This window comes from Callionymus lyra, chromosome 15 (genome assembly GCF_982586985.1).
Source record: "Callionymus lyra chromosome 15, fCalLyr1.hap1.1, whole genome shotgun sequence".
NCBI classification, from domain to species: Eukaryota; Metazoa; Chordata; class Actinopteri; order Syngnathiformes; family Callionymidae; genus Callionymus; species Callionymus lyra.
In genome coordinates this window covers 21,202,705-21,227,781 of record NC_141832.1, presented here as the reverse complement: position 1 = coordinate 21,227,781, position 25,077 = coordinate 21,202,705, and the positions used below count along the sequence as shown (strand labels likewise).

At 37.9% G+C, this 25,077-nt stretch overlaps 1 protein-coding gene across 2 annotated transcripts; it reads left to right on the top strand.

The window, feature by feature from the left end:
* The first annotated feature begins 761 nt into the window (after nucleotides 1–761).
* On the top strand, nucleotides 762–25,032 carry svilc (supervillin c). 2 transcript variants are annotated; one of them, XM_087808768.1, is made up of 33 exons: nucleotides 762–871; nucleotides 5,500–5,910; nucleotides 7,294–7,440; nucleotides 7,559–7,735; nucleotides 8,984–9,018; nucleotides 10,668–10,729; nucleotides 11,638–11,783; nucleotides 11,889–12,108; nucleotides 13,695–14,191; nucleotides 14,450–14,555; nucleotides 14,656–14,685; nucleotides 14,752–14,814; nucleotides 15,124–15,198; nucleotides 15,412–15,481; nucleotides 15,546–15,629; nucleotides 15,701–15,893; nucleotides 16,281–16,441; nucleotides 16,512–16,616; nucleotides 17,511–17,647; nucleotides 17,725–17,872; nucleotides 18,538–18,683; nucleotides 18,770–18,945; nucleotides 19,209–19,353; nucleotides 20,065–20,374; nucleotides 20,436–20,557; nucleotides 21,394–21,496; nucleotides 21,575–21,791; nucleotides 22,556–22,689; nucleotides 22,755–22,910; nucleotides 22,969–23,094; nucleotides 23,177–23,289; nucleotides 23,914–24,069; nucleotides 24,149–25,032. In XM_087808768.1, the coding sequence occupies exons 2-33, from the start codon at nucleotides 5,660–5,662 to the stop codon at nucleotides 24,182–24,184; spliced, it is 4,647 nt and encodes a 1,548-aa protein (XP_087664894.1). In that variant the 5' UTR covers nucleotides 762–871; nucleotides 5,500–5,659; the 3' UTR covers nucleotides 24,185–25,032. The 2 variants fall into 2 exon arrangements, with proteins under 2 accessions (XP_087664894.1, XP_087664895.1); XM_087808769.1 differs by lacking the exon at nucleotides 15,124–15,198.
* The last annotated feature ends 45 nt before the right edge of the window (nucleotides 25,033–25,077 follow it).

The window sequence follows — 25,077 nt, the reverse complement described above, 5'->3', positions numbered from 1 at the left end:
ATTGCCTGGGCTGCAACTTATCCTTCATACCTTAATTAATTAAGATTTATACATAAGAAATATCTTAGATGTATATCCAACTCTAATAGATATGCACCCTCAACACCTCTCTTCAATACATTTAAAGTACTCACTATTGATAAGTTAAACATGTTTATTTAAGCATAAGTTTATTTATAACAAGCAAGACCTTCCAGAACGCTCACAGATTCTGTTTAGTATCACCACTGATGTTCACAAAAACTAGGCACAGTTTTGTTTCACTTAACTTGTGCTAAACAATAAAACAAAAACAGAAAACAAAGACAATCTGGTGGGCCACATAAAATGAGTTATGGTCCATGTTGTCTTATGTTATTTTGATTCTATTTCTGATTCGACGTAAAGCTAACAGGGTCCACAAGAGGAGTGAATGGGGCCACAGCTCCACATTTAAAGGCCAAGACAACTCGAGAGATTTGAAAACCTAAAGCTAATCCTGGAAATCCACTATATCTAAAGTCTCCGTGAACATGTAAGACAGTTTAATAATGTTGTGGACGGTTCTGGGCAGAGTGACATCGAAGATATCATGTTTATTGTTAATGTTCATGTATTTGGAACCCATCATGCATCCCTGACATGGTTCTCTGATCTTGAATCTTTGACTTGTATCTGTGTATCCTCTTGGACACAGCTCCAGAACAGAACCAGGACATGGGAAAGAACCGTTTCTCTGTGGTCTCTGTCAGTCCAAACTTCTATTAATACCCTGGTCTCTGAGTACAGCTGCCAGCCTGACTACATTTGGACTGACACTGGTGGCTGAGGGACCAGTGGAAGGGACAGCCGGACTGAGGAGAACAGGGGGGGAGTCCCACTACTCTCGTCTGTAAGTACAAATTCATATTCTGTAAAAACATTTGAAGGTGTTTTAACGTCTCAGCTGTGATGTTAGTAACTCCACGGATCGATGTTGTGTATAAACTTAATACAGTCGTGTGCTTTTTGTTACTTTAATGCATTCAAAATTCAAAGCCATTGTCAAAGTCTTTATCCAAAAGCCTTAAAAAAGTTTCTAAAAAATAATATTCATCCTTCAAACACGATATTAAAAATATATAGACGTTTTCTGACAAGTGAAGTTTGTCTCTATTAAACTTCTATTTTCAAGACTAATAAGTAACTTTTTAGAATTAAAATCTTTGCTTTGCTAAAGTCTTGCTCTACATCATCAGCAGTAGGATGGAGATAGACGAAATGATAGCTGCATTCTTTTTAAATAAATGGTAGTTATTGTTAATGATCAAACATTGACATGCATGGAGAAAATAAATGTGATAAATAAAATAATAATACATGAGATACCATGAGAGAAGACCTTTTGGGAAATATTCAGAAAAAAAACAATTATTTGACAAAAATGTTTTCTCCTTTTTGCATTTTTTTCACTATGCCCATTCATTTTGTTCTCTCTGCTTAGCAAATATTCTTTTTCTGATGAATATCATGCCACAAATAAATTAAAGAAATAAAACATAGCCAGGAAATCTGATCGGTTCAAGACTTGTAAGGTTATTGTTCCAATAGCTTTGTGAATCATTGTTATGCTACTAGTTTCAAAATGTATTCCCAAAAGGAATTTGTTTGCGTTATGAGTTCAAACTGGTGTTTATTGTGTCAGTTTTATGTAGAACTTATTGATGTTTATTAAGAACATAAAATGGCTCCCGCCACTCACCTGATAAATGCTAGTTAGCAACGAGCTAACAGCTGCTAAGGATGGAGAAGCTAAGATATGAACCTTTTTTTTCCACATAAATAATAGTAGTAAGGAAAGTGGACATAAGATCAATGTGTTATATTTTATGATTATCTAGAGACATGTTTTTGTCAAATACAACACCCAGGTTTCTCAGGCTCAGTTTGACAGACTGACCTAAGTCACCCAAGTACTGACTCAACCCTGGAGTTTTATCATCAAGAGCAATAACCAGAGTTTCCGTTTTGTCCACATTTAGCTGCAAATCATACTAATGTATTGTTCTAGAACCGTGTTATTGTTAGATATAATGAAGGAAAATATTTGACACAAAATCATTCTTTGTTATAACATTCTAGATGTCAGTGAGTTATGCAAACTGACCCGCTTAAATTTAATAAGGTGAAACAAGACGGAGGCATGTTGTACATCCCAGTGAGAATGTGTCCTTGAGTCAGTTTGATTTTGAGCAGCGCAGTAGATGCTTGATGCGTCCTATTAGGAACATGTCAACAAACCTTCAATCTTGATTTTTTTCTGAATTATAGGAGGATAGTTGTAGAAATAGTCTGCATAAATGACATTGTGTTTTTTAATTATAAACCCAATAGTATAAGTCTCTTATAAAAGGTTTGAGTATAAACATTTCTAACAGGTTGCTTTTACGTTTTAATTTGAAAAAAGCTTTGAGCTGTCTCTGCTAGAGAATAAAAGACATACTTTTCCTTTGGGGTGCAAAAGGTATGCGAACAAGTTGACTTGCAGGCGAGGTGTAATTTGGAGCTCAAAGTTCAGCCTCTCGAGGATATGTGAAGCATTCGCTTACAGCTGCAGCTCATTTGTGTTTGAAATCAGGTCTTGTCTGCACAAATGAGCTTCCATTAGTGCACGATGTTTACTAATGTCAGAGTGACAAATAAACCGCAAGGCGACAGGTGCACTTGACAGGCAAATGGAAAACATTCCAATATATAAATGACTTCAATTTTTCAAGGTTTTAACTGTTATAAAGTAGACTGTTTCTTCTATTCACACCATTAAATGGTCACAAGTTTAACTGGTTTTGACAGAAATTACTTTTGGTCAGGAATACATTTGTCTGCATTTATATAAGCATTTTCTGGAGGGTAGAACATTCTTTTTGTGTTCAGGGTGTATGATGATAAATATATATTGACAATAAAAGTATTTGTTTGTAAAACAAATGTTGCTCTGCTACGTCTTATAAAATTAAATTAAATATATGACTACTGAATGTTTTTTTTAAGTAAAAACATCAACTGTTTCCAATATTGAAATAAAGCTACAATGTTATTTTAACTTCTATGTGTCTTAACAAGAAAGCTATAAGGAGTTTTTCTCATATATTATGAAGCTAACAGGTCATTTAAATACATTTAGAAAAAACATTCTTTTGACAATTTTCTCTTAAATGTTTCTGTTAAATGCTTATCAATACAATTAGAAACCTGTTTTCCAAGTGTTTGTACTCTTAAATGGATTCAAGGATAATTATTTAAGATAATTTAAAATAAGCTGCTAGGTTTTCAGCCTCATATCAAAGTACTTTTGAGTTGAGTTGTACACCTGGATTTCACAGATACTGTACCTATTCTCCAACTCAGAGATAAACTTTTTTATTTCCTACATGGCCACATTATGAACTGCACTGTTGTGAGTGGCCATACAAATACTGACTATTAAATAATAGATAACATTATTCAGTAATTACAATGTAATTTTATCATGCCATTATATAAATAACATATACAAATGATTGGTTATACTTGCCATTGTTTTCTTGTTTTTGTCTTGTTTATGATTGTTGTATCAATACATATCTGACGACTTTTTCAAAGTGTCTCTCTTAAAGGGTTTAGTGCACAAAATGAACATTTGACAAAAAGTCACTTCACCATTATTTTTTTGGAGTGTAATACATTTTCGCTAAATGTTATAGTTATATTATAATTTAATTAATAAATTACTTCACACAAAATAAGAAAGAAGTTAAAAGAAAGGTTTTTTTTAGATGGTGTAGATTAAAATGCAGAACATCGATGCTGATATTCGACATCAAACTACTTCAAACAACAAGACTCAAGTAAAAGTATATTTAACGATAAAAAAAAAAGGTTTAAATGTTAACATTAGTAAATTGAAATGGCTAACTATCCACCTCTGGTAATATGTTCAGTATTAAGACAACTAAGGGGGGAGGTCAGGTATTCTGTGCTTATCTACATATTCAAGTCACCTTAATGTTCCCTTTAAAGGGTTTACGCTGGTCAATAAAAAGCATGACACGTCATTAAATAGATTTAGTTAAAATGCAGGTTAAAAAAGGCATTAAAAAGAATCAACTTCGATCTTCAGAGGCATTAATAATGATGTAAACTGATGGATTAAAAAAAAAGTTTTTTACAGTTTAGTTTATTTAAACATCTAAATCTAATTTTGATTGAATATTGCCACGTTGCCTTGGGAAGTAACCCATAGCGACCTCGTAGAGGTCAGTGCATGCATGAAGTAGAACTGTTGTTTAAAACCAGGAGAAACACCTGCTGCTTCCAATTTGGAATTTGGATATTTCAAGGATAAAATTGAAATTGCTTATAAATGTGGTGTGTGGGAAAATATCTTCCGTTGACCATGAGCATAAAATGATTATTATTATTATTATTAACGTGGTGCGAAAAAGGTTATAAAGCCATGAAATGAGATTTGCTGATACCTGCAAAAACCCTGTTAAGGTCAATGGATACCACCAAGCCGTTGATCCTTGTTTATCCGAGATGACATTCACCTTCTGCAGTTGACAATCCTTGAGCTTGTCACATGAGGTTTGTCACTAGCTTAGCCACTTTCAGTTAGAAACACAACTGCATTGCTGGATCTTTGTTGTCTGATAGTTGTTTCGGGAAGTGAAGTTGTTAGCATAGGTTCAAGGTGCTCTTAACTCTGAGGCCTTGCTCAAGGGTCAGAGAATTGTACAGTTTAGAGTGTTTAAGCTCTCCGGGAGATTTTGGCTCCAACATCTGCTGATGTCCAAATTGTACCTCTCGGTTCAGGTCTTCAATTCTTATGAGCATCAATTAAATGTGTAGTGGAACCATGGATATAAATGGACATTCCTGATTTCCCGATCTTTATTCCGACATGTTTTGTCGCAGAGGAAAAGGAAGCTTGGGAATCTCGGGAGCTTCGACGCCTGTTCCAGAGCAACGGATTAGTGGTTGAAGACAGTTGGTGTGGACTGCGCGCACCAGGCCTATTCATCGCCGCAGCATGTGCTAAGTCCGTGGCTCACGCCTCTTTGTCCGGTCCCTATTGTGCTTCCTGTGTGTGCGGTAAAATATCAGGAATGCTGACTTGTCCTGTTTTAGGAAACACACTTTTATAGTCAGTTGTAAACACACAAGCGGAGCGCCCGGTTCGAGAGCAAGTCCACCACTATCCGTATGTATTTTTTTCAGATATGACAATGGTTGGATTTGTGTCTCAACAGGTACTTATTGGTACTGGTCGGCCATCGCTGGTGGCTCAGCTCTGGTTACTTTGGAGAAGGCAGACTAGATACAGTGCCATGGAGGCCTGAAGTGATGAGGTGTTGAGTTTCAGTGCAAGGGGAGATTCCTGCATGGCACTGCAGGCCGGTCTAGGTCATCTTACATTAAGTCAAGCAAGGGTTGTGACAGAGGATGACAAGTCCAAAGGTTTTCGGTGCAATTTCCTCATGTATTTTCTTCTTCTTCCAGGAAAACCATCTCAGTACGTGGGTGCACTCTTTAATTGATGGACTCTTCAAGAACGTTGAAGGGGGACACGCTCACATCTGATGGAACTTTTCCCGACTGCCTTTTCATCAAGGAGAATTCTGTCGTCGTCTGAGGAGTAGGAAATTCTTGTCCGGAGAGCATGGATGCCGTCGAGAACCCAGTCCTCGAGCCGAGAGCGGAGCGTATCGCTCGCTACAAAGCCGAGAGAAGACGAGAGCTGGTGGAGAGATTCGGCAACTTAGAGGAAATACCTTCCAAGCGGCCGATCAAAGACGGGAAGGAGGCGATCCAAGAAGAGAATTCTGATGTTCCGTCCCAAAGGGCAAGCGTCAACGGGAGAAAGCGTGGGGTTGCCAATGGAGACACTGCAGAGTTTAACATCCAGAGGAGGTTTGTAACATTCCCTGAACCAGTCGGTGTGTTTATGTGGACAGTAGAGTCACAGTGGGAGGTGAACTGAAGAAGCAGAGCTAACAAATGATATTTTAACACAGCAACAGAGTTTGGAACTTTAATGAGATATTTTTTCAATTATAAAACTGATGATAGAAGCTGGTGATTTTGATGTGCATCTAGCTCAATGTGCATTTAACTTTACATGTTTTATGTTAATTTACAAGTCTTTTTAAATTTGAAAAGCAAGTGTTGAAAACGGGTGGTTTTTAACATGTGAACTAGGCAATTGATTATTCTTGATTTTATGATTTCAACAAGGTCAAACCAAGATTGCGTCTGATTTTTCTTGTTTTTTTATCGCAAATATATAATTGTACACTACAATAAAGATGACTAAAACATAAAACAAACACAAAACATATATCCACCTCTAAAGGTTCTAATAATATTTTTAAAATGTTGAAAAATAATAACTAAATGAGGTGGCAAAAAGGATCTGTTGTCAAATTATTGAGTGAAATCACTGTTATACTCTCTTGATCAAACAAGATTAATTTAGCAGTTTTTAAAACTCTACAATGAGAAGAATAGATGAAAATGGAGATTGTAGAAAAGTTGTGGTGTGATTGGTGGGTTTGGTGGGAGGGTCGTCATTGTAGCCACAACGTGTTAAATGTGTTTCAGGAGTACAGAGATATTTTTTTTATAGCATATACACCTTTACGATGACACTTTGAATGTTTTAATTAGAAGCTAATAAAGGGATTAGAAAATGTGTATTTATGATGTGAGGAAAACAAACAAAAACAAACATACATAGGTTCATTGATAAATCAAACTTGTCCAAAGGTTATGAGTGTGTGTCCTGTAATGGGCTTGTGAAAATAATTGGAGTAAATTGATTAAAACTTCTATAACACTGAGTACACAAGTGCATTTCAAAGGCTAACCAATGTTTTAATTTATCGACTGTATCATTTTCCAAGAGTCATTATCGTCAAGTTCACATAAAACGTCCATTTAAGTCGACCTAACCTCAATTAACCTTTTATTTCATGCGACCCGCAATCTTTATTTAGCAAGAGAACAGCCTTCATTTGTCACCAAGGTCATATGGTTAAATAAAGCAGGTTTTTATTTTGTGTTGTGGTCCATTTGTTACCCGGTGTAGAGGTCTATATTTGTGTGTCCCAACACCCCCACACCCTTCCTTATTTGGTGCTGCTACAAACTAAATGGGACCCGGGGCATACTTTTTTTTTTTCCTAACAGCATTGCACAGAACTTTGGATGTTTATTATGTGTTACTGCATCTCTGCATCTGAGTTTTGGTCCATATTCTCCCCACCGAACCCCCTTTTCCCCTCCAACCTGCAGGCAGGGTTCCCAAGACTCTGCCAGCATGAGCGGGGAGGGGCACGTCGCCCCTCATGCACCCAGTGCCCCACAGCTCCGCACACGGGTGTCGGTCGGACAGTTGAGAAGTGCACTTCTGCAGCAGGATGGGACTCAGCCCGAGAGAGTGTAGGGTCACCTGCACGTGTGTGATCCAAACTGTTACCCTTAAGTCGTTCTACAAAGTTTTTCTGAAATATAAGATTTGACTCTGTCCTTAAACCTTTTTTTTTTTTTTTTTTCAAAGGAGTGGCTCTGATCCTGGGTCTGTATCTTCCTCGCTGGACCTCGCAGTGAAACCATGTCCAGAAGGAGGACGTCGGCGCACACGACGGTGTCTGGCCGGGTCAGGGACGGGTCGCAAGAGCGCCGATCGCTTTAGGACTCAGCCCATTACAACCAATGAGATGGAGGACAGCAGTGGGTATGTGGTCAATAAGTAGGAATAATATACCTTTGTTTTGGATATTAGAGTATAGTTTTATTACATCTTAGTTTAGGCTGCTTTTGGATATGAGCTCAATTTAATGGTTTGATATTAGAGTACAATTAAGTGTTATGTTGCCTTTAGAGCACTTTCTTGCGGTCAGTAGAGTTTAACGTCGTAGTTGTCAGGTTAGGAATCCTACTTAAGGCTGTGAACAAAGACAAAGAAGACATCTCAGATTTTGTGCAATCAATTTTACTTGTAGAAAGGAGAGATCAATACAGAACCTTCTGACAAAAATGTTTCGATTTTACTCTGAAGTTAGAACTGTTTCGGTTGCATCTTTATACTCCATCGTTATTAATTTATATTAATTTATAAGTTATTAAAGTTATTAATTATCTTAAAAAACAAAGCAGAAAAACACAGTCTGTGTTAAATCAAAACTGCCCCTAAATGAAGTGTACAAAGTTTAGTGTTTTTTTTATAATGGCTTATCTACAGTATATAAACCTGGTATATGTCTTTTGGAAACATTCCGACATATTCCAGTCCAAACCCAAACCAAGCATTGCTTTAAAACCCAAACAATGATTAAATGTTTATAACAGTGATTGAGTAAATTTGATAAAACACTCAACACAAATGTAGCTAATTTTTTCCATCAGTAGTATTGATAGTTGCAGCACCAGATAAAACTTTTAAGATGGACATGCAGCCATCAAAAGTTCTGTATGGTATGGCTAAATCAGGGGTTGCGCATTTAAAAAAAAAAAACATAACAGATTCAATACTATTCACAACAGACCTATTCAAGTCAGAATGTTTCATGGTTGACTGATGGGTGAGTTTAAAGAGACGGAACATTATGAACTGTCCAGACTGTACCACACAGAGATTATTGGTCAATGGTCGACTCTTGAAAAAAAACTAAAATTAACTGTATTGTATTGTAATGTATGTAGGTGCACATCGGATTAAGTAGTCTGACATATGTGTATAACAATTAAGCAATATTACAATAAGAATGATGAACATATATTAAAAAAAAATGTAATATGAATTAAGCCTCACTGAGTATTCTACTAAAAGTGGGGGAAAGAACCTAGTGTTTCATGAGCCTTTAAGAACTTTCATTGTTGCCACTTATCTAAAAGCCTGTCCTGGACATTGTTCAAAGTGTGATCAGACTTCATGAGAAAATATGGATCATGTTTTTTTTCATTTTTTTTTCATTTTTTTTAGGCACTGGGATGCAGATGAAGAGGAAAAAAATAAAGGTGAGAAGCCAACGTACAGATAGAAAATGCCATGTCTCAGCAAACACTATAGAATATGCATATGCTTGTGCTTGTGTTTGTTGGCAAGATAACACTAGAAAAAAATATGCAGTCAATGCTGTATTAAGTTCAACATTGTTTGTTGGTAAACTGGCTCATTCTATAAAACTGATTCCATTTCCACTTTCTTAAACTATCTTTAACAATTATTTTACATTTTGTAAGACATGATCCATGTTTAATTTAACTACCTATAAAGGACAAGATGTCTTCCAGTTGATACATAATACATTCATTTATTTCAAAACATGCAAGGATTTCTTGACATAAATATTTTCTTAATTTAATATTACACACTAGATGTTTGTTAGTAAGCTGGTTCTAAGTTATTACTGGATTTAAATTTGTCATAAATAATATTTACAAAAATGGCTAAGTAAGAGTTAAACACTCTTTTTAACCAGTAAGTATTAAATCCAGCTGATTGTAAGATAAATAATAAATACAAAAAATAGCTCAAATAATTACATTGTGCAAAAGTATCCGAAATCTTCAAAAGCCCCAGAGTGATGTTATTTTCTTTCTTCTGTGTCACTTGAAGAAACTGTGTTTTTGTTATCAGCAGAACATGAAAGTGTTAAGCTCTGGATTACAAATCTGTGGGACAGACATTAAAAGTAAAAATTATAGCAAAGGCATTATTATGAAAAACAAGTTAACATGAAAAGGGTTGAAGAAAAATTGAACATTATTATGATTTGTTGCTATTTATATGTGGGACCTTCTTTATTGTAGAAAATAGTTGATGCCCTTTCGTTCAAATGATTTATATTGACAATGTCACTAAAACAGAGGATCATGTTACTCACAACAACCCATTTAACAGTTTAGATAATTTAATGAAATCTTAACACAGTTTTACAAATAATTTGAATAACTATGAATATATAAATAGAAATTTGGCGACACAATTTGGATTTAGAATTAATAAATAATTAGGTTAATCTATTCCTTTATAGACATGGGCAACAATGTTCATGCTATTGGAGAGTCATTCACATAGGTATCAAATATAGGATAACACACACTGTGCATTACATATCCTTACACACCCTTAAAGAGCTCAGTAGTACAACAAAGTTCTAAAACCCTTCAGTCATATGTATAATATGGTAGATCCATAGAGATCCAAGATACTGCTGAAGAGGGATATGATATCTTGCTGCCATTTATTTATTAATCATGCATAGAATTTTAATGGAAGCTGCTCATTTGATACATCACACTGAGGTCCACATCTTGACGTCTAGTCGCAGACGAGTTGTTAAATGCCTTCTCTTTAGCCTGCTAGTTTTATTTTTCATATAATACTTAACAAGATGTCTGAGTAAACCAACACAAATATCAAATGGAACCACAGAGTGCTCAGTAATATAGGTACAGTAAAACACACAAGTCATAAATGTCACATAAATAGTCCAATATTTTCTCTATGTATTCAGAGCTACATAGAGTCAGTGTGTGATGAAGTGTGTGTCAGGTGTGATCACTAACTTAACATGAGGGTATCACTGTTGTGTCCCACAGAACGTGTTTGGTGTCATGGCAACAGTTTCAATATCCTTGAATCTCTTTTTAAATCCTCACAGGAGACGTCAAAACAGATGCGAGAGCTCAGATGAGCGTCGCTGCCAAGATGTCTTTGTTTAAAGTAAGTGTGTTCGTGTAGACGCCGACGCTTCGTCGCTGTTCGTGACGTGTTTCGTTTCAACTTAACAATCCACGGCTAAAATCGTCCCACACTCTTAAAACTGACAAAAATACAATGGAGTCCGATGAAGTTATGGTCCTTGATTTACGATGTCATCTGCTTAACTTTGACACTCACCCCTTCATACCGTAGGAAGACTTTGATCTATGAATTTACAACGTGTAGTTAACCTGGGTTAACAATGAATCTGTACTTCGTAACCAACATCGCATTCAATTGAAAAAAAGGCCAACCTTGGAGAAAGTTAATGCAATGTGTCAACAGAATCTGCCATTCAACCAAAAACGCAATGATTGTTTAATTGTATATATATATATATATATATATATATATATATATATATATAATTCCTCACATTTTTCTCATCAGTTACCCTAAATAGTGAGGTGGTAAAAAGACAACGTACAAGAATTAAAGCAACTTAAAATATAATTTCCAAGAGTTCTAAAAACAGGATCTTTAGCACAAAGTTGAGCTGTTGTCTTGTTGTTTGGACAGTTTAAAGAGTGAAGCATCAAAACCCTCTTGCCATTAACAACCTCAGCATCGGTGGTATAATTAGCTCACTGGGAGCAGGCGGTCAGTAACTCAAGCTGACTTGTATCCAGTTTCACTGTGACCTGTTGGCTTAGCGATCTGGCTACAACACAGCAGGCTTCTTTATTAACTTCCCCCTCCTTCCTGTTCAGGTGGAAGTTCATGTGCACCTGTTTAAAGTTGAGCACAAGATCGTACAACGTGCAATAGAGTCAAAATTGTTGACATTTTCCACAAATAAAACTAGTTAAAGTAATGTTCTTTCAACACACCTATTGGATAATAAGGGCATCGTTGGTCATTCTCTGCAGGAAATGGAGAAGACTGCTGCTCCAGAATCCTCTTCGCTCCTCAAGCCTCGGTCCGGAAGTTTGTGTCACGAACGCAGATCTCGCCGCGGTAATGATCATCGCTTCCTCACGCAGCCCATCACCTGTGAAGAGATGGTGGCTATCAGGTGTGCTGTGAGATACAAACGTTTTGCTCAACATTTATTTCATTCATCTTGGTATCGCTAGAACGAGTTCTTAGTGACGAGCCCGGTTCTGATGCATGTGTGCAGTGCCCCTAAAGCAGCCTCGCCGGAAACGCTGCCGGACGAGTCCGCGGAGGACGGAGACGAGAACTGTAAACTGAGCGTGAGCCAGAAACTGGCTCTTTTCAACAAACTGTCTCTGCCTGAGAAGCAAGCGAACGATCATCCCGACGGCGTCCCGGAGAGGAGGAGGCAGAAGGGGGCTCGGTACCGAACGCAGCCAATCACCGTGGAGGAGGTCAGTCTGGTGAGTGAACACTACAGAATATTGGGGGAAAAATAAGTCTAACAACAAAACAGTAACTCAAGTTATATATTACAAATACAGTTCATTATAATACAAGTTATCAAAAGATTATTTGACGATAAGTTTCTAAATAGAAAGAGTGCATTTCCAGAAGAAAATTCAGTGCTGACCCTGCTGTGCTGTGGACGTAGTAGTGGAATTAGTATTAAAAGTAGAAGATGTGGAATTAGTAGTAAAAATAGAAGTAGTAGAAAGTAAAGTAGTAGTAGAATTAGTAGTAAAAGTATAAGTAGTATAAGTAGTAGTTGAAGTTTTAGTGGAATTATTAGTAGAAGTAGAAGAAGTGGAATTAGTAGAAGTACTAGAAAACTGAAAGTAGTAGTAGAATCAGTTTCAAAAGTAGAAGTAGTATTAGTAGTAGAAGTAGTAGTGAATGTAGAAGTGATATTAGTAGTAAAATTATAAGTAGTGGGTCAAAGTGGAAGGATTAGAAACATGAGTTGAAGATTTTCCCCATGAATGGGGTAGAAAAAGAGGAATAAAAGAAAGAGTGGAAGAGTTAAAAGAGAGCTGGAACATAGGAAACGAGCTGAATTGATAAAAGCTTGGGTCAGAAGAAAACAAGATCTCAATGCTTCCCAGCATTCATTCATACAATGTGAAAAAAGACCTTGGTGTTATCTCTGGGCCGAGGTGACCCGTGACCTGAAACAACCTTGACCCAGAGATAACGAAAGTGTTAAAAGGAACTCAATGGTTACTTAACACATCACTTTGACTTTAATTTAGCTTTAAATGCAAACATTTGTGCGGCTGAAAGAACATTCACGTAACAATGAATGAATTACTCTGAAACTTAGTCCAACAAGACCACGAGGCCAATGTCCACTCCAAATATTAGTTCAAAATAAAAATAGAATATATTTTGTCTGTTATAAAAACACTGCCAATGGAGCAAGTTGTATTTCTCCTGATAAGATTTCTTAATCCTTGCTAGATCTTGAATTTAACTGAAATAGAGAAATAGAGAAATTCCTTCAACATCACTTTCTCTTGTGTTGGAAGTCTTTATAATGATAATCCATGTTCCTTATCTTATCTTAAACACTGGCCTCTTTATAAGTCACCACATCAACATGAAATGACTCAACGGGCTGGATTCCTGGGCTTTATAATGCCATGTGTGAGTTTCATCTGATGTTTTCAAGACACGTTCGTTTATTAAGTTGAAGTAATTAATAACAATAAACAAGAATTATTTTCATTCTAGAAATAGGCTTAGCTTGATTGGCACACAAAGGCTTGAAATTAATATGAAAAAAAGAAATCCCCATGGCACAGTAACAACCATAAAAACATGACATTTTGACTCTGGCTGGCTTAATTGTTTTGAGTGTTAAGTAACTAGGATATAACTAATATATCAATCACGGTATTAAACCTAGTCTAAAAGTATATTCATGATCATTTTAAGAATTTCAACGACCTCAAATGTTGCTTATTGTGGATGAAATGGATTTTTACATGTATGTTTGATCGCTCCGAACGATGTATGTTGCTCTTTATCTTCTGTGCTTGTGTCTCAGCTCCAGACGGGTCCGGTCCAGCTTCCTTCCTTCTGCCTGGCTCCTCACCTGTCGGACCGACAGCAGGCTTCGTCCGTCAACCTGAAGCCCAGCGAGCTACGTCTCTCGCAGTCCAAGCCCGACATCAGCCCAGCGTCGGCCCACCAGGGCCTGCAGCGCTACGACTCAGAACCGGGTCTGAGAGGAATCCTGAAGAGGGCTCGCTCGGGGGACTCGGAGCGGAGCCAAGCAGACGGCGGCAGGACGGACTCGCCCGTCGACGCCGAGCTCAACGGCGGGAGTTATGTGGACAACGGACTCCAGGGGAAGGTGGAGGTCTCGCCTCCCGCGCCGAGAGAGAGACGGGAGGACCCCGGCTTGCTGGGAAGGTCGCTGACCGCTGCCCCATGGAGGCAAAGGGCTCGAGGCAGGAGGGAAACGATCGCATATATGCCGAGAGACTTTTCAGAGCAAGACCCTGAGTTGGAGGAGAGACACTATAAAAGTGAAAGACATATGTAAGTATTTCAAGTAAAAGCATTGATATCAACTTTATCATAGGATTATTCATTATAATTTTTTAAGATAGATTTATGTACCAGTATGTATAAAATATTTATAATTTTAATTCTGTTTTTGTCTCTTATTAAATGTCACATTTTTGTTCAGTAAATAAAGTTCTCTTGCAAAAGATGGAGAATTGCAGAAGAATAGTTAAGCTCACTAAATAAAAATGACCTTTGCTTTTGTTTCCCTCATGTAATATATTTCTAAAGGCAAGAGAATCTCCTGAAGAAAGTGGATGACCTTTCAGACCGTGTTCAGATTCCACCAGAGAACAATGTTGACCCGCAGGAGACGACAAGAAGCCATAGTCACAAGGTCTAGTTCAACTTGAATTATTTTCCCCAAAAAATAAATTGAAATGTTTTGTTGGATAATAGCTCAAATGATTCCTATTAATATACGTGTTGCTTTTCAGGAAGAACAGCGTGCGCAACCTCAGTGCTGGGTAAGATTATTAACATTTGTTGTTTTTCATAGAATCTCTACGTAACTTTATACTCTACATTTTTAGGAACCCGTCTTCTCTAACGTCTTTTCCAGCAGCACACCGCAATATGTCATGTGTTTCAACCAGGTGAGTTTAGCATTAAATATGTTTCATAATAATGTTTCAAGATTCTCTATATATTAACTGCTGTAATGGCTGACTTGCAATAGCCTTCAATGCTGTGCAACATTTCAATCACATGTGGAAGTTAATTTTATTTATTCCATTGCAACAAAAGCACAGAAATATACACAATTTTTACTAACTAAAGTTTTCTAGCTGCTAACTGCCGTATCTCGTGCTAGCAATTTGAAATGAATGGCATTTTATTGGGCAATTTTTATTTCTACATTATTTATCTTTTTAACATTAAATCCTTCTCAACTTTATCTTCAGACCAACCAGTCGTTTGAAGCGCAAGAAATCTCCTCCCCTGACCAGAAGCAGATTCAACCTCAGTGGAGACAGAAGGTTACATATTAACATCTTTAATCCAATATTACATCTTTTAGCGATCAACTGAAAGCTAAGCTACAAGCTAATGTAGCGCATCGCTAACTAGCCTAGCTTAAACCATTGATTGCGCAGCCATGCTTTGCGTTGTATGCTGCTATTTTATCTACTAAAATATTTTTCACTGTTGTTTATGTTTCAACTTCAATACAAATGTACATGTTTTTAAAGTCTCACGATGCAGAAGACGAGGCATCACAGGAGATGAATGGTCAGGAGAATGGAAACAAACATGTTTTCGGTGAGTTTATTATGTTTGTATTTATTTATACATTTTAATAATTTAGGTTTCAATCCTTGTGCAGAAGATGGACAAGAAGAATTCACCATAAATGGAACCACTAATAACCAAAGACGCTCAAGTGAAACGCTTGTTTGCACAAATAAAGGCAGGTGTTTTGTTAATTTAAACAGTTTTGAAGTGTGTATTTTTAGACATAATAATGCTTTTTCTGCACAGAACCATCTCAGAATTGTGAAGCGAGTGTCGCTGCAGAGGAAGTCAAGGAGGAGACGAATGGAGACGACTCAAATCCTGCAGGTCTCTACTGTGATGAGTCGCCTCTCTCCACATGTCCACCACCATGTGCCGACGTCACTCCTCAGGAGGGAGAACGGAATCTAGACATTCTCTGTCAAACCCAGACGCCAGTGTAAGTGCAGATGATCCATTTTTCAAACTATTTAATATACTTAGTTCAACTTTAAGCTTATATTTTTACCTTTAATAATGCATGACCAATATCTCATCAGGTATGAGGAGTCTCTATGGACCATGATGTTTGCTTATGATGTAGTGATTAGTTTATTTGTTATAGGATATATACTGATTAATCAAAATGTATTCATTTTTGTTTCATTTACCAGTTATTACTTACCAATATTAAGGTTTGATGTCCTCATATGCATGCTGATACTGACCTCTACTGGATACTACGATTATAGCTTATTTCTAGTGTATTTTTCACATTATTTACGTGGATTTAAACATGTTTACTGTGATATTTGCCGAGAGGATAATCTGGGATGCTTGTGTGAAGTCTCACTTCAGCTGTAGCTGAACACAGGCGAGCTGTTCGTCCGACCAGGAGAACTCAGGGCTCCAGGAACCCTCTCCGGGCTCTGGCGGCTCGAGAGGACATCAGGCAGGATTACATGGGGGAGCAGGTCGCAGCCGAGGAGAGGATCCAGGCTGAGAATAGTGAGTCACATTACATGTTAAAATATCGATTGCTGCTCTTCTTAACTATTTCTTTGACTGACTGTTTCAGAGAGAAAGAACTCGGGTTCTCATCTCAGCAGAAGTGAAGACACGAGTGTCACGTCTGACGGCTCTTTACCCCCATTCTGCGGTGTCATGCTCATTCATGTCAAAGGTCAGACATGCATTGTTAACTAGTATCAGGTCAGAAGTTGGTTAACATTGAATCACTTGGGGTGGTTTGGTTTGTAAGCTAAAGAAGGTTTGTTAGACCTTGATGACCCACGCCTGAGGTTGTTGTGGTACAAGTTAATAATGCAGCAAAGATATATAGTAATAGTAATATATTATAGTAATAGAAAAATATATTTCAATCTCATGTCACAACCACTGTTTGTTATAGTATATTTTTTTAGAATTCATAAAGGAATTATACACTATTTTTGTTTTGTATACATCCTACATGTACAATCATCGAATTTTCAAATCAAATATAAACATTTTAACTGTAATGAACCAATTTTGAACTTTATTTAAACCTTTTTTTTTATTAACTCAAACTATTTTTAACGGTAATTAAACAATTGTTCAACTGTTATCAAACAATTTAAACTGTATTCCATTTTTTATTAACTATAATCAAACCACTTTCAACTATTTTTTAAACTGTAACTTTTTTGAACTGTATTTGAATAATTTTCCACAGTTTTCAAAGAGTTTTTAATTGTAATCGAACATTTGTTTTACTGTAACAAGGACATTTATGTAATCTTGTTCATTTATTATTAATCTATTAGATGATTCCTGTCCAAAAAAACAATCAATTAACTTGATTTATAAAGCACACAAGAACAACAGTCGATACAAAGTGCTGTACAATGACATGAAAGTGCTTAGAAACACACCAAGATTAAACAATATCAAATAAAACAAGTAAAAAGCACTAAAAACAGCTTCGAGTCTCATGCTGTGTTAAAAGGCAGAGAAGAAAAGTGTGTTTTACGTTGATCAAATCAAAATACTTTAAAAGTATATTAAATCTTTCTTTCAACGTGTGTTTGTGTGGCAGGTCTGCAGCAGGTCCAGGTTCGTCTGGTGGAGCCTTCAGTTCAGTCCATCAACAGTGGAGACTGCTTCCTGCTGGTGACGCCGGAGAAGTGCATCCTGTGGAGCGGAGAATTTTCCAATGACTCAGAGAGAGCAAAGGTGCTGTTCTGTAGCAGACAGTATTATCCGGAGGCTGCTAAAATCAATGAGACTTTCATTTTATTCCGTGTCTGCAGGCCAGAGAGTTGGCGTCTCTCATTCAAGGCCAGAAGGCGCTCGGCTGCCAGGCCTCTGAAGTGGTCCACCTGGAGGAAGGCCTGAACTCTGACAGCAGTCTGGCTTCTGATTTTTGGACCATCTTAGGAGGAAGAACCCATTACAGAGGTCAGATTAAGACTGTTTGAGTAGTTAAATAGCTGTAAAAATAATACATAATTTATCCTTCACATTTTATTTACTTCTTTTTTTTTTACATTATTTTACTATTAATAATAAGACGTATATTTGTTTGTGTTTATTTGATTACTTAAATATATTTTTGAGAATATTATTATGATTTACAATTGTTTTTTTTAATCTTTATACTGGTTTTACATTTTAGTGAGGAAAAACGACTATAGTATGGAAGAAGTACTGGCTTACTTTATTAACAAATCAACCTTGGAAATGATCTCATAAAGTACCTAAATATGATTTTATAACAGCTTAGTTTAAGGTAAACAATATGCAATTTTTAAGTCAAACCTGAGGTGCAGCTCAGGCCACAAGCATCCATTTGCTGTAGTTATTCATCCCTATTAAGTACAGATTAATTTGTCATTTTTTTGTCGGGTAAAGTAAATTGTAGGTAAAACTAAAAGTTAAATCAAATATGTTTTATGTAATATTCATTTTATTTATTAAAAATAAAATGCATTTTAATTAGTTTAAATGTATAAAATAATATTGTATACAATGCAATTAAATGCCAACTCAAGCTTAGTTTTATGATCATTTTTTAATTTAATTTTTCCCGTCATATTAAGGCCAGAATTAATGCTGTCCTACAGGAGCAGGAGCACCAGAGGAGGATGCTGAATATGAGCGTGGAGTCGTGGAGTCCAACTGTGTGTACCGACTGGTGGAGAAGAAACTGGTGCCTCATGAACAGGCCTGGGCCAGATCACCTTGTGTCTCCCTGTTAGGATCCGGTGAGGTCTGTGTCGACTGTTTTATTTTCATTTTAATTCACATACACCGGTGTGTGTGAATGTGCTGTGATGCTGCTGTGTGTTTGTCCAGGCGCTGGTGTTTGACTTTGGCAGCGAGGTGTACCTGTGGCTGGGCAGGAATGTCTCCGTAAGCAACAGGACTGTTGCTCTCCAGCTGACTCACCAAGTGTGGGCCGGTGCCTATGACTACAGCAACTGTCGAGTCAACCCACTGGATCCCACACAGAGCAGCACCAGTGTTCAGCTGTGAGTCCCGGAGCGTGAGAAACGAGTTCAAGACGATAATACAGATGTGTTTGAATTAAAAAGAATAACTTAATTAAGACTATCAGAGCTCAAACTGCACAAGATCTCGCCTTAAGGTGGCGCTCTATAGCTGTTTACTTGGACCAATTCTATACTTTACACGTGAATCGGGCTCTAATTCTGTGGGAAATAAAATAATTAATGTCGTAATAATTTACCCTGAGGCTGCTCTGTAGTTTACCAATAACTGTCTCTCTGGTCAGGAGCGGAGAAGGTCGACCCACCTGGGCTCTGTTTGGTTGCATCTCTGAGGACAGTGAGACAGTTCTGTTCAGAGAGAAGTTCCTGGACTGGCCCGGCAGAGCCAACGGTGTGAAACCAGCGGTCCCGGTCAAGAACGAGACACAGGTTTGATTGCATATTAAATTGACATTTTAACATGGGCATAAATACAGTATATATATCAGATTTGGACAAAGTGAGGCTACATGTGACTCTTGTAAAACCGATCTTGCCGAAATGTTTAACAACACAATTTTATCCTTTTTCACCACTTTTAATCCCTTTTTTTGTAGTAAATTAAATGTACTGTTGTGTACAAAACCACGGACATGTTTGAAAAAATGTCACAAACTACTAAAGCGCGGTAACGAAATACTAATCACATCGTACGCACTTACGTAGTGAAGTCGGAATAAATGCCTTTAATAAATAAAGAAGGAATCAAGGAACCAGCGTCTTTGAGATACAGAGTACTGTGCTCTACTAATTTAACTATCCAGGCTTGTAAAAGAAAACAGAAGTCAAATGTAGCAGATAAATTAAATAATGTAAAGTACATTTTTACAATGTCATGTCTGGGAGTTTTTTTTTTCTTTTGTCATTAAATAAACTTTTAATTTGGCTTAATAAACCCTCACAACAGTCGCAGTATATATATATATATATATATATATATATATATATATATATATATATATATATATATATATATATATATTTATAAGAGAATATTAAGCTACTCACCGCTAACATGTAAATCATGAATGAACATGAATACCAGCAGCACAAGCCTTTTATTGAATTCATCCACAAGTACTTGATCACCTCTCTCTGCAGTCGGTTCCAGTTCTCCCTCCTGCTCTGGTCCCTCCATCATCAGACCTCCTGGAAGCCTGTGATGCCAAAGCTCTCCTCTCCGGTCAAACAGCAGCAGAGGATGCAGTCGTTCACAGCGTGTTATCGGGGGTGGACGTTCAGAGGGGGTACGGGGTCGTCCCTCTGGAGGAAGGTCGTCGGGCGGAGTTGAGGACGGCGTCCGTGGAGACGTGGCACGTCCAGGAGTTCGACGACAGCGAGGTTCCTCTGGAGAGCTCGGGTCAGCTCCACGAGGGGGACTCGTACGTCATCCGCTGGACGTACACTCTTGGTCAGTGTCCGAGAAACATCAAAGGTCTCTTAAGTCTACTTAGGGTTTTCTTTGCCTCCAGGTGATGGCGCCGGTGGCAGCAACACCGCCTTCTTCCTCTGGAGAGGTCGTCATTCCATCAGCTCCGGACAGGACACTGCAACTTTCCTGTCCATCGGGATGAAGGCTCAGGATGCATCACAGGTCTACACCTTCTTCAGAACATCTTTCAAACATTAGGAATCATTTAATGATCAATTATTCTATTGATGAGACGAACCATGATAGTTGTATTATGGTCTAGAAAACCACTCAGAAGAGTTTTGACCTGCACTTAGTTACTCATTAACCATCAAATAATTGTTTTTTTTTAAACTCCAAATTCGAGCTCCATGTGTATTATCTGTGTAGTTTTCATCATTTTAAATACAGTTAACAGCATTGAATTCGATGGGACAGCAGGTGGCAGTAGCACTTTGAACTGAATTGGATGGTATTTTGAAAATGAAATCCCAAAATTTAACTTTTCCTGAAATTGTATTGAGTCGGCGCATGTTTATTTGTTCTATTCCTGAATAGAACTGTTCTTTCATTTTATTTAAAGATCCTCAAGAAAAAGAAAACCTTAATATATTTGTATATATTTTGTAAAAAAAGAAAAAAAAGTAGTTATGCTATGAAGCTTTGTTAGCTAAATGTGTAATTGTATTATATAACAATTCATTTTAAATACATTTAATTATGTCACAAATTAATTAGATGGTATTTTTAAACCAAAACTATTTCTTTCTTCTCATTATAAACATAACAATGAAAATGTTTAAATCATTGCTTAAGTCTTTGTTCTATTGCTAACGGAAGGACAGACACATGATCACATCACCTCCTGTGAAATACTGAAGTTATTAGGAAAGACCTTCTAGAGGAGAAGAATCCTACATGTTCTTTTAAAGAGAGATTTTTGGCAACATTTCGTTTCCACTACTCCTCTCTACCTACTCAATGTGACCCGTCGTTATTTTCGGCTGCTGTTTGTGAAGGTGGTGGTCCCTCAGGGAAGAGAACCTCCGTGTTTCCTGCAGCTTTTTAAAGGAGGTCTGGTCATTCACAGAGGCCAGAGAGAAGAGCCGTCCACTCAAGCAGGTACTCCAGCGAACATCCTCTTCAACTTGTCTTTCTCACCAAAGTCTTCATCCCTTTATGTGAACACATCCTCTGTAGAGGTTCAAGCCGAGTGGCGGATGTTCTGTGTGCGTGGGGAGCTACCGGAGGAGGGGTCGCTGCTAGAGGTTCGATGCTGCTGCGCCAGTCTGAGGTCCAGAGGCGCTGCGGTTCTGCTGAACAGTCAACAGAGGGCGCTCTACCTGTGGCTCGGCTGTAAAGCTCACAGCAGCACTAAGGAGGTCGCTAAGAAGACGGTGGAGCGTCTCGCACTGCTGTGAGTGACACTCGCTCAGGTCACTTCTGGTAGCATTTTAAATATATTTTATGCACATACATTCATATGACCCATGACCTGAACAAAATATTTCCAGCCTCAGGCATAAACATTAATATGATCATTTATATTGTGTAGAGAGAATCTTTTTTATGAGATTTATCTGCACCAGCCCAAATGTATATTATATTTTCTATTTTAGCTTTGTTGTTAATGTTGTTAACGTTGTTAAATTTAATGTTGACTTAGACTTACTTCAATTTAAATAGACAAAGATAAAAACTGCTACAGTTTGGTACGTTTTTCCTTAGTATAACTGCTCTTTTATGAGCTAAAAAGTATATAATTAGGTGTTAAAATTGTTATTTTAATAAAAAAGGAATTGTTATAGTAATGCATTCCTGGGTGATCAAGTTTAGCTTAACATTCTTTAGCATCCATTCTTTTGGTAACCTGAGACCTTGGCTCCCGTAATGGTTTAGATGTGTAGATATTGTCCTTGAAATATCCTAAAAATGTTAGCGTTACAGGGAAGCATGAGTGAAAAATGTCACACAGGAATAAGAAAACAAAAAATCGAATATATAGCATGATTTTAATAATGAAAAAATGGTTTAAAAATTAGGTTTAAATAAATATACTAAATCTATGTTGGACTAAATTTAAAGTGGAATTTTAAAATGCAATATGTTTTATTTGAAATACATTTTGATACACAACAGAAATAAATCAAGTTCATCTTTAGTTCTTGACAAATGTCTTAGGTGTCCATCAGAGCTGGGGCTCGACCCCGGCTCCCCCCCAAAGGTGCACACGCTGGAGGAGGGTTCAGAGCCGGCAGACTTCTGGTCTGCGGTGGGACCGATGGACAGGAAGTCGTACGACTGCATGCTTCAAGGTGCGAAACACGTTCTGTATCTGATTTACGACCCGTGGCTCTAACAGGCGGCCGTCTGTTCTCAGATCCCGGGAAGTACAACTTCACGCCGCGTCTCTTCCACCTGAGCGCCTCCTCCGGATCCTTCAGGGCTGAAGAGCTGCAGAGTCCGTCACGACTGCCGGGGCTGCTGATGGCCATGCCTTTCGTTCAGGAGGACCTTTCCTCGGCTCCACAGCCAGGTGAGAGTTCAGCAAAAGATTTAGCGTCACGTCTGAAAATATCTTTATTTTCTGGCAGCTCTGTTCCTGCTGGACAACCGTCTGGAGGTCTACCTGTGGCAGAGAAGCTCGCCTGAGCTCAGTGAGAGCTGCTGGCAGGAGGAGAGGAGGTGTGCCATGCAGACGGCAATACAGTACTGTCAAGGTACTTGTGTCTGATTGGTCAGAAGTTGTAGAAGAAGTCAGCAGAAGTTTGATCTGAGATCTTGTTTTTATTCCTTCGACAGAGATGAATCCCAGACGACCCCCAAAGGCCTACCTCATCTCCAGTGGCGCGGAACCTCTTACCTTTACAAACATCTTTCCTCGCTGGGAGTGGAACCAGCAACCATCCACGCAGGTGTGACAACTAGAACCTTCTAGATCAGGGGGAGACGAATTGTTTAGTAACGTGACTGTGGTTAGAGGCCATCAAGCCAAACAAGAGAAGAGACGAATGAATAAAAAACTTAGATATGATCGGAAGGCTTAAAACTATTTTAGAAATAATATGAATGACAATATTTTTTCATTGCATATTATGTAATTGTTCTATATATTTTATTTAAAATCATGTGCAAAAGATAAAGCAAAAGCTAATCATTTTAAAGTTGATGTTTTATTGTGTAATATTTAATTTTAAATAGGTTTTATTTAGAACAATTATTTGAAAAAACATATTTAGAAATCTTGTAAATGTATAAATAAAACAGAATAAACATCCTCAAACTAATATATTCCAATGACCAAAATAAGTTAAATAATATTTTTTATAAGTTACAAATATTTCTGTCATCTCATAAGGCCGCATAACTAAAGTCAAAGGGCCGCATGTGGCCCGTAGGCCGTACTTTGCCTGATCTAGATCTTCAGTTCAGAAACATATCAGTCAGTCGTGGACATGAAAACAGTTTGCGGGATGATTTATTGTATCCTTTTAATCTATATATATGTTTTACTTTGTTGTTGAAATGTGTGTTGTCAGAGCGAGGCGGGGCAGCCTAAGCTGACCTTGGTGCAGGACGCCCTGGCCCAGCTCATGAAAAACCCGCCCTCTCCGCAGCAGATGCCCCCCAGACCTTTACCAGCAGGGATGGACCCTCAAAACCAAGAGGTCTACGTATCTGATCAGGACTTCCAGGTGGGACTGCAGTTACAACCCCCCGCCGCCAGGCGACAGTATTACCCACAATATCCTCAAACTCCATTCTTTCTTTCAGGCTCTTCTGGAGGTGAAGAAAGATAAATACGTCTAGCGGGGAGTAGATGTTGCACGAAAAAAAAAAAGAGTTTTATTTATGTCAAAATCGATATGTTCAAGTATTTGGTTAAACAAATAACAAGTTTTTGTTTTAAAAAAGACATGATTTATTTGTACACATTACAGAAGTGAAAGTCAGTAACAAACAAAAGGAGTGAAATGTAAACAACAATAAAGAATTTTCTAAATCACTCGCCGTGAACACTGTGGTCGTCGGGGCGTCACGCCAGTGTTCCCGGCATCATGTGTCGCCGCTGGCGTGGGTGAAGCTTTATTAGGACTCCTGAGAGATTTACGATTAGCGGCGCATGAGCGAGCGGGTGGACATGGAGCAACAACATCCCAGTGCACACTGACTTAACTCTGCTTCATAATCAACGACACACTGATGATGAAGGTTTTCTGAAGCCATAATTAAGACTTTAAAGTTCATCGAGCAGTCGCTGGATCGTGTCTCTTAAGAGCAGAAGACTTTCTAATGTCTCCTTCTCGGGGTTCTCCTCAAATCCTCCGCCGTCGTTCGATGTTATTGATGAACATGAAGCCATTTTCTCATGACAGTCGACGCCCGGTCACGTGTCGCACAAATCATCGCACATCAGCACAATTGCTTCTGACAGCTCCGTGATGGAACATTTTCATCAAACGAAAGACGATAAATCGTCTGGATCCTGGTTTGGATTCAGTTTGTTGACTGACAGAGATGATCTTTGTTTTCAGATAAACTAATGAGCCTCAAGCGCACAAATGTTAACTTTTTGTTTTGTCCATATAAACGTTAAAAAAAATGACATTCATTCAAGATAAAAACAAATGAAGACAGAAGAAAATAAACTGTAAGAGACGCTACACAAGCTAGCTCAGATTAGCAGCTTTGAATTATTGACG

Coding starts and splice junctions, on each gene's coding strand:
- svilc (XM_087808768.1), top strand. CDS start 5,660: ATGGATGCCGTCGAGAACCCAGTCCTCGAGCCGAGAGCGGAGCGTATC. Junction 12,109..13,694: donor CCGTGGAGGAGGTCAGTCTG/GTGAGTGAACAC, acceptor CTTGTGTCTCAG/CTCCAGACGGGTCCGGTCCA. Junction 14,192..14,449: donor TATAAAAGTGAAAGACATAT/GTAAGTATTTCA, acceptor ATATTTCTAAAG/GCAAGAGAATCTCCTGAAGA.